This window comes from Ceratotherium simum, chromosome 2 (genome assembly GCF_057802395.1).
Source record: "Ceratotherium simum simum isolate JZ-2026a chromosome 2, ASM5780239v1, whole genome shotgun sequence".
NCBI lineage: Eukaryota > Metazoa > Chordata > Mammalia > Perissodactyla > Rhinocerotidae > Ceratotherium > Ceratotherium simum.
In genome coordinates this window covers 55,796,304-55,805,660 of record NC_141901.1, presented here as the reverse complement: position 1 = coordinate 55,805,660, position 9,357 = coordinate 55,796,304, and the positions used below count along the sequence as shown (strand labels likewise).

At 48.5% G+C, this 9,357-nt stretch overlaps 1 protein-coding gene across 3 annotated transcripts in view; it reads right to left on the bottom strand.

Annotated features, from left to right (window-relative positions):
* Positions 1–631: 631 nt before the first annotated feature.
* KCND3 (potassium voltage-gated channel subfamily D member 3) overlaps positions 632–9,357 on the bottom strand; it is a 199,407-nt gene continuing 190,681 nt past the window's right edge. Inside the window, exons 3-8 of one of the 3 annotated variants that reach the window (XM_087419742.1) lie at positions 5,089–5,190; positions 4,637–4,726; positions 2,981–3,037; positions 1,561–1,808; positions 1,081–1,152; positions 632–833 (exon numbers count right to left, since the gene is read on the bottom strand). In XM_087419742.1, coding sequence (XP_087275868.1) covers positions 632–833; positions 1,081–1,152; positions 1,561–1,808; positions 2,981–3,037; positions 4,637–4,726; positions 5,089–5,190 — 771 coding nt within the window. The remainder of the gene's footprint in view (positions 834–1,080; positions 1,153–1,560; positions 1,809–2,980; positions 3,038–4,636; positions 4,727–5,088; positions 5,191–9,357) is intronic. The other 2 variants (XM_004420671.3, XM_004420672.3) reach the window with 2 other exon arrangements.

The window sequence follows — 9,357 nt, the reverse complement described above, 5'->3', positions numbered from 1 at the left end:
AGAACTCAGCCATAACTGACTTCTTAGCCTAAAAGCTTTTGCTATAAAAGGAGAAAAAAAAAAACCCTCACAAAATGCATTGTTTTGGTTCAAAGGTATAGGGTCCATGGAGAAAAACATCTCACAAAAATCCGTTGGAGTTTTGTTTTCCACCTTTTCCCATGAATAAATATTATCCATTAAGAGCCTTGAAAAAGGTGCTTAATTACACAGTGTTATATTTTCTTCCTGTTTTGCATGTGACAACTCAGCCTCTGTGCTGCTCTTGGTCTTGGATTTTCCTCACTGGGTCTCCAGAAACAACTGTTATTTGGTCTGAGGCTCCCCCCCCAGGCCCTGTCCTGGCACACAGCCTATACCCCCCACTGGCCCATCCCCTACCCCCACCCTCCCTTCCTCCAGCCCCAGTGAGATGCCGTATCGCAGGGCTATGTCCACGCTAGCAGCAATGAACCTCAGGCGCCCTTTTGCTGCCTCTTTTTCCTTCCAGGCACAAGTGTCAGTGCTAGGGGTGCAATGGGGCAGGCAGAAATAGTGGGGAAAGGGGCAGGGGGTGGTCCCAATGGCCACCTACCAACACGCCAGCCCCCTTCACTCCCACTACCCCACACTGGCCCTCCGTCCAGTGGTTTTACAAGGCGGAGACCTTGACAACATTGCTGGCTATGGAAGGAATGTTCGTGTTGGGGCCTGGGCTGGCGGGGGGTGGCCGACTTTCTCCCTCTGGGGTTAGCGCTGGGGGAGTGGGGATGCTGATGATGGCTGTGGTGATCTGGGATGTTTTGCAGTTTGGTCTCAGTCCGTCGTCTGCTTTCAAATTAAGGCTGGAGCGACTGGGATAAAAAAAGAGTGAGTTGGTGATGGTTCTTCTTGCTAGTGTCCCAAAGCTTCCTTGACCTCCTATATTTCTTGCTCATGGTAACTAGGAGGAGGTTTGGGTGTCTCTCTGTCTCTGCTTTTGGTAATCAGCCTGTAAGTATCCATTCTAATTATCATTCCTAAACTACCAACAGTTGCAAAATCACGGATATTGGGCTTCGGAATTCAGAGTACACATTTTCCCCTCCAGTGGATTTTTACCTATCATTTGTGGCATCTGACTTTTGCTTTCTCTGAATTCCTTGCAACTCACTGGAGGCAGTGGGAAGTGGCCTAAATATAAGCAGACAAAGGGAGAGAAAGTCAGTCTAGGACTCAAAATCAGCCTGGCATTCGCCGTGTGTAACACAATTGTGAAAATTATTTCCTTGAGAAAACGGCTGGTCCATTCTTTCCACTGGAGTAGGTCATTTTTGGATTTTTAAAAATTTTTCCTGGTATCTAACCCCACATTGGGGCCTAAACCTGCTATGGTATCCTACAAAGCATATGAAGGGCCTTTGGGTTAACTTGCAAGGATGAGAAGGAAGGTGGAGGGAGGAAGGTGGAGGGGACTCGTGCATTAGATAAGGGGGAGGGAGGGCTAGAGGACCCTCAAGCTTCTCTGAAGGCTGAGACTGTTTCCTTCTGTGAATGGAACGACTCAAACCTGTGGGAGTGATGGGGATGGAAGCCACCCACCTGGTAGTGAGGGAGGGCTGCTCACTGCCCTGGATGTGGATCGTGCTGAGCTCTTGCATGCTGCGCAGGCGAGTGGCTGGCAGGTTGGAATTGGGCAGGTGTGTGGTCTTCTTACTACGACGGGAGCAGCAGGTGGTAGTGAGGCCCGGGTGGCTGGACAGTGAGGGGCTTCTTGTGGATGGGTAGTTCTGCATTGAACTCTCCATGCAGTTCTGCTCAAACATCTGCTCATCTATAAACTCGTGGTTCTGTGGGAAGCAGAAGGAGAAGAAGTAGGAAAAGGAGGTAGGAAGGAGGGGATGAGCCCCCAGACTCTGTATGGCTGCCTGTCTCTGTTCTGGGCCTTGAGAGAAGGGCTCCCAGCTGCCTGGAGCACAGATAAGCATTTAGGAGGGGTGATGTCCCACAGGTATCAAATGAAGAAACAAAGAGATTCCTATCGGCAGCCTTGGCCATCAGACTGAAGGGTGGGGACTGCAGGTGTCAGATCATGATGTGACATACACGCCATCTACAGCTTTGAGGGATACAGAGGACACGGAAGGATTTAGTGGCATCATCAGAACTAGAAGCAAAGACTTTACTTTGCAGGCTTTGCACAGGATCTCCTGGGGGTGGCGGATAAGGACTCACTGACTATGAGTTGTGGGTATGCTAGGTTGTCTTTTCTGGATTTAGTGGGTGAGATCCTTATGAATCTTGAGTAAATGTGAGACTTTGAAAGGCACTGGATTATTCACAGAATTGGGAGAGCTTTGCTTTTGAAGGCCAATGGGGTCAAACTATCAGGGTTATGATTTAACTATTGTTTTTTTTCACCTGACTATGGGACACGGATTCTTAATATACCTGGAGGCACAGGATTCCCTAGGTCAAGTGTAAGCATGGGTGGGGAATGCTAACAGCCTCCTGACTGGAGGCCACTAGGATGGGGTGGTGCTGAACCCAGGATAATTAAAAAACGTCTGTTTGGCCAAGGTGACTAAAAATGTATGGCATTAATTGTCTGGCCAAGCTTGCCAGAGTGTGGAGAAAGTCTGAAGAGAAGTAGCATGAGAACAGAGTTCAGAGAGAGACCAACCCTGACAGCCAAAACCAGGAGCCCCCAAGGAGCTGGGGAGCTGGCACAGACAGATGTGGCACATGGACGCTCACAGGATACCAACATTGGTGTCGTGTTTCACCACCCCCTCCAAGCCCCTGGGGAGGTCAAAAGAGGGAATCAGAAAGGTAGTTGGGTAGTTCAACACAAAGAACTGGAAGCCTGAGCTGGTACTGGGTGTGACAGCAGAGATAGGATAAGCCCCGGAAGAATCAAGAGCACATGCAGAGAACCAGACCAGGCGGTAAAAAGAGGAGAATCCACAGACTCAGAAGAATCAGAGAGAAAAACATCAATTGAATTTTTAAAAAGTTATACCTTGATGGTGGAGGTTCGTACAGATAACAGGGGATCATCCACAAGATAGGACAACCCCTACAGGACAACATGCCAACAGAAGATAAAAACACCATTGATTGTACATTCCAGCATTCCCAAGCTCATTTTTGACATTCAGTCTCTCAATCCCAGCATTCCACCCTTTGAGTCTGACATTCCATCCCTCGCTCCCAGCATTCTCCCCACTTTGCCCCAACATCCTACCCCTTGGCTCCAACATGACCCTGCTCAAACCCAACATTCACTCCTTCCATCCCAACATTCTTTTATCCCAACATTCCACCCCTTGAGTCCAACATTCCTCCTCTAAAATCCAGCATTCCACCTCTTGAATCCCAATATCCCACCCCCACAATCCAACATTCTTTCCCTCAAATTCAGCATTCCACCCCTTCAATGCCAGCATTCCATCCCTCAATTCCAAAATCTCATTTCTTCAATGCCAACATTCCAGCCCTTCAAACCCAAACATTTTCACCCATATCCTTTGAATTTATACATTCCACTCAGCACATGCAACTTTGAAAGGGCAGTTGGGTCCGGGCCTATGCCTTTGGCAAGCTCTGAGTCATTGAGAGAAATTCTAGATATGCATATACAGTTCTTGATACTAAGAAATATTTGACAAATCCTGGAAACTAGGGTTTTCTAGAGTACCTCCCCATTTTGGAAGTCCTCATTGGTTCAAGTGCCATCCAGTGTCCACATCTGGCTCATATTAAGAGTCATCTAACACCTATTCTCTCTGCATCTGGGAGGCCAGGATATGGAACATTCAGAATTAGGAAGTTCCTTCCTTAGTGTGCTGAGCTCTGACTATTGGCTCTTTGGGAAGGGAGGTTCTAGAAAGGGACAGGAAAGGGTTTCACTTTGGTTGTCCACCTTGACTTCTCCTCCCTCCCTACTATTCCTAGCACTTTTTGCCAAGGGTCCAGGGTTGGTCCCACTGCCCTTCCTTTCAGTCTTGTGAGGCACAAGCATCATTCCACATTCCAGCTATGGCACCCTAAACCATGGCTCTATTTTACCAATAAGCCTTTCAGGATCTGAACTCCCTGAGCATTGCAGGGTGACTAAGAGTGGTTGGTACTGATAAAATCCCTGGCTAGAGAAATATATGCACTGCCTCCTTCTTTCACTGTCTCCTGTAACAAGGGGAATGTAGGAAGCAAAGGGACCCACGGATTGCATCAACCTAGCTCCAGGGGTGGGACAAAAATTAATGCTCTTCTCTACTGTCCTGTTCAATCTAATATAAATTCAGCCCTAGTTTTGAAAAGTGATGCCCATCAGAGCTGAGAAACTGACAGGCAGAGCCCTTTCTAACCACGAAATGGGCCGTGGGACTGGTGTAGGGGGTGTGTGGGAAGGCTGGGGGTAATGGCCTCTATACTGTTGAGGGATAGCACTGGCCTCCCTACCCTGGACACGTTGCCTCACTGCTTGGGGTCTTCCTCCTGAGGGTTGATGAGACTTCATCACTACTTTTTGGATCTGAAGGGGACAGATTTTGACTTCTGAAGCTTGGGTCCAGGGTGAGGATGTGAGTACAGAGGTCTCACTCTGTGACTTCTGGCCCTCTGAGAGGGTCAGGGGTCAGGGATGAGAAAGGAGCTGGCAATGGGGTGGACTCACAGTGGTTTTTTCCAGGCAGTGCAGCAGGTGATGGTGCTGGCTCTCGATGAGCGAGGTGGTCTTGCCCATGTGCTCCTCTTCTGGGGTGCCCTAGGAAGAAAAGAAGAGAGACTGAGTATAAAGGCGGTGGCTTTTCCTCTCTCCATTGCCTTCATTTCTCCACAGAAGGTAGGAGGGCACCAGAAAAATCCGGACGAACCAAATTTTAGGGTCACCATAGAACATGCCAGTCTTTGGGCTGGGGGCCCTCGGTCTAAAGCTTGGTTAGGGGTAGCAGTGATAGCCCCATGGGAGAGGTATGTGGGGGGGCTGCTACCTGGGGAAAGGTGGAAATGTGTCCTTCTCAGGGTTCAAACTGGGGCTTTGGGGTGGGAGTGCTGGTGCCCCTGGGAAGAGAAAACAAGCCTGTCTTCCCCTGCCTCTCCCCCAGCCTAGGTCCTCTGGGCACCTACCATCAGCTCCAGGGCCTCGTTGAGGAGTCCGTTGCGCTTGCTGTGCAGGTAGGCATTGGAGCTCCCTGTTTTGGCCACACGGATCCTGGCAAGGCGGGCCTTCTGTGATTGGCAGAGATAGTGAAAGAGTGAGGGAGACTGAGAGACAAAAGGACAGCAAGCCTGGCAAAGCCAGTGCCAGCGGGCTGTCCCAGTGAGGCTGGGCTCCCAGGTGATGGCTGATGAAGGGGAGGGAGGAAGCTGCTTCTTCCCAGACCCTTGGATCTCTGTTTACAGACCCAGGACTGGGTCTGAGACACTGTGTACCTGCTTTGTGCAGCTTGGGCATGGTCAGAGTTTCTAGGGCTTTCCACTCATCTCTCCAGCCTGGGTGTAATCCTGGCAGGAGAACTACCACTCATCAAAGTCCTCCCTCCTTCCGCTAGTTTCATGACCTCTGCCTCCTCAGTATCTACTGGAGTGTTTCTCATCTCTAACTGGACTGCGGGCTCTCTAAAGGAGCATATGTTACAGGTCTCCTGATTCTCCCCTATGGTCCAGTGAATTCCCTGCATGCAGCAGGTATCCAAATACCAGTTAATTATGAGAAAAGCAAGGAGTGTGCATATGTGTTCCTCAACACTTCTTAACTTCTTCCCCTCTTTCTATTTGTCCTCAGCACTTATTACTAAGAGAGTGTATGTGTTATAGATTTATCTAGCACTGTTTCTCTCTCCTACCAGAACGTAAACTCCTTGAGGGCAGGAGTTTTTGTTTTGTTCACTGATGTATCCCCAGTGCCTAATAATTTTTAAATTAATAAATAACTGTACAACTGCATGCCTGTCTTTGGGAGCGGATTCATGCATGGATGTGTCAATATATGTGTATTTTGTCGTGCACGTCCATGGGAATGAGTGTAGGTGCACGTGCACGTGACAAGGTGGACTGATGTGTGTGTGTGTGTGGGGGGGATGGATCCCATTTCCACACACCACTTTGGTTTAACTAGAACAACTGAAAATCTCCCCAGCTGCAACCTGGGGAGACTTCAGCAGATCTCCGGCAGGAGGGCTGAGCGATATCGCAGTGCAAGCTCATCTCTCCTGCGTGCAGAGGCAGTGGGAGAGGCTGGACACATTGCACATGCTGGCTGCTCTTCTCCTTCCTAATAACCATAATCAGTGTCACCATGACAGAAGCACAAACACAGAGTGAAGCCTAGGAGGAAGGAGTCTCTGGGAGAGAGGGAGAAGGGATGAGTAAGGGGGTTCCTGCTGGTTTAAAATAATGCAACTTGAGGGTTGGGCTCTTGTAGATCTAGACTCAGCTCTAGGCCCTTGCTCCTGGAAGCAGAGCAGCCCACACGGACTCAGATCCATCCCGGGGCAGAGGGCTCCTCCTGCCTCTGGGAAAGTCCACGTGGAACATCAGCATGGACTTCAAGCAGGAGAAGAGTCCTTGGAAAATTGTGACATTTCCACTACTTGTCACCCTCTCTGCAACATGGGGGAGTGTCCCCTCCTAGTGTCCTGCTGGGCTAGTTCATCTGCTAAAAGGAGGTCAGGGACTCAGGTTCAGGCTTTCAACAGAAGTACAAAGGACACGCTATCTCTTGTTTCCTGGGAAGTCCCCCTGTGGCCAGCATGTCTTTGCAGGGACAATTCTACTCCCTTCCCTGGCTTCTATATATCTGGAAGAGGCCAGGACTTGAGCCTGGAAGATCTGCCTGTAAATCCGAGGAAGAACATTCCTCTAGATGGAGAGAATGAAAAGGGGAACCTGGGAGAGAAAGGATGGTAAGTCATCCCTACCATTCCTCTACTCTCTGAGCAAAGAACATTCATTCAAGGTCCAGGACAATTCTCCTCCCTGGGACTCCTGCTCCAGCCCTCCTTTCAGCTAGATGTCTACATTCAAGCAAGTTTCTTATCATTTGAAGATGTGCCTGTTAATTGCTTTGGGTGAATACTGGGCGTTGAGAGCTGCATATGGAAATCCAATTGTGTCAAGCTCATTATAGCCTTATATAATTTGATTGCACCACTTACAGCCAGACCTTTCTCGTATCTGGGGTCTGTCTTCATTGCTTTCTAGAGATGAAAGATTCTCCTGTTCTCCTTTGTGGCACTTCTTTTAATCTTATCTTACCCTGGGCTCTATTAAAGCAACAGATTGTCATATCAAATGCACTATATCGTTTAATCATTTCCCACACAGGATAAAGAGGTTTGTAATGTATTTACATAACCATACGCAGCATATGAAATTTGGTGAGGATTTTTGGCTTGACTTTGAGCTCCTGAGGGCCGGAGTCTGTGGCTTCTGCACATTTTTAGGTTCAGAGCCTGGCACAGAGCTTCACACTGAGCAGGTGCTCAAGCGAGGCTTGTGATGGCCCAGGAAGAAGAACCTACGCAGCTGATCAGAAATCCATGTTAATCAGGCCATTGTAATGGGCTCAATCCTTGTGTGGACTGGTCAGTTTGACTCTCTTCCACTGCCATAAGTACAGTGTGAGAGTTAAAGGAGAATGTAGAGATCATCTAGGCGTTTCAAAGACAAGAAATAGAGGGCGTCAGGGGAAGTGACTTATCCAGGGCAAGCAGTGGACTAGCAAGACTTCAGCTCAGGTCTTCCAACCTTCAGGGAAAATGCTGTGTCCATAACCTCCCTCTCCTCCTTCCCTGAATTTCAACTCCTGTCAGGCTAGTTTCTAAACTTGATGAGCAAAGCCCAGGAAGTTGCACTTTCAACAGATGTGGAGATTCCAGGGTTGGAGAAGAGGTCTGGAAGGAGGATGCTGCCACCCTGGGTACAGTTCCAGGTAGAGTCTACGCTCAAGAATTCTGTCAGTCCCGAGATGCCTCTCGTGACTGCCAGACTTCCTAGCTGTCTGGCTAGCAGGTGCCCTTGGCCACGAGTATTGACATCTCTTGCCTTGGGAGAGGCAGAAGGAAAGAAAGGGAGAAATGGAAAAGCGAAAAGAAAACATGGGCAATTGCACTCTTAAGCATTTTCCCAGAGAAATTGAAACTTATGTTCACACAAAAACCTGTACATGAAAGTTCACAGCAGCTTTATTTATAGTAACCAAAAACTGGAATCATCCCAGATGTCCCTCAACAGATGAATGGTTAAACAAACTGTGATACATCCATACGTGGGATACCGCTCAGCAAGAAAAAGGAGCAGACCATTGATACACACAACTTGGAGGAATCTCCAGGAATCACACGAAATGAAAAAAGCCAATTTCTGAAGGTTACCTACTGGATGAGTCCATTTATATAACATTTTTGAAATAAAAGCATTTTACAAATGGAGGAGAGATGAATGGGTGCCAGGGGGTAGGGACAGGGTGGAGGAAGGGTGGGAGGGTGTGGTTATAAAAGGGCAACACGAGAGATCCTTGTGGTGTTGGAACTGTCTGGTACCTTGACTGAGGTGGTGGATGCAGGAACCTGCATAGGTGATAAAACAGTATAAAACTTATACACACACACGAGTAGAAATAAAGGTGAGGAAGTCTGGGTAGGACTGGCAGATTGTATCACTGTCCATACCCTGGTTGTGATAATCTTATAACTTCATGTGAATCTACAATGATCTCAATAAAAATTTCCATAAAAAAAATCCCCAGTCCAGATGTTCCCCTCGCTCTGTTCACTGCTAGATCTCCTTACTCGATCTCCAATTCACCTGGCTCAGAGAACTCAGTCTCTGAAGCAAACAGTCATGGAGTCATTTAGCAATAATCCCAAGCAAACCAGTTACGACCGGAAAGGATGACAACTCTGAGCCTTTCCTTACACCTGAGGCACAGGTGGCTGGAGCTCACCTTTATGGCTGCATAGCTCCTGAGTCTGGGGTCTGGGCTGAGAACGATTAGCTTCCCAGACCTTCTTCCTGTCCCATTCTCCACTCCCCATGAATCCCCTAGACCTGCCTTCCTCGCCTCACGGTGACAGACTCAGTGCTGGTAGCAGGCAGTATTCTTTTTTTTGTTCCCTTTCACAGGAAGCCCAAGGTGAAAGAGACAGAGCTGAGCAACCTTGAGGAGAGACAGTATCCAGGAGAGGTGCAAACACTGTAAATATTTACTCTGATTTCAAAGGGAGAGCGAAGAGGGGAGGGAGGAGGGTACGGTGTGAGGCAGAAGGGAAGGAGTCTGATCTTTAGTGGCTAGAGAGAGGAATACGCCAAAGCTGATTCCTTCTGGATTTTGATTACACAGGATGAGCTTTGTAAAGCCCCATGGGGAAATGGCCACTCCTATTCTTTGCAGGG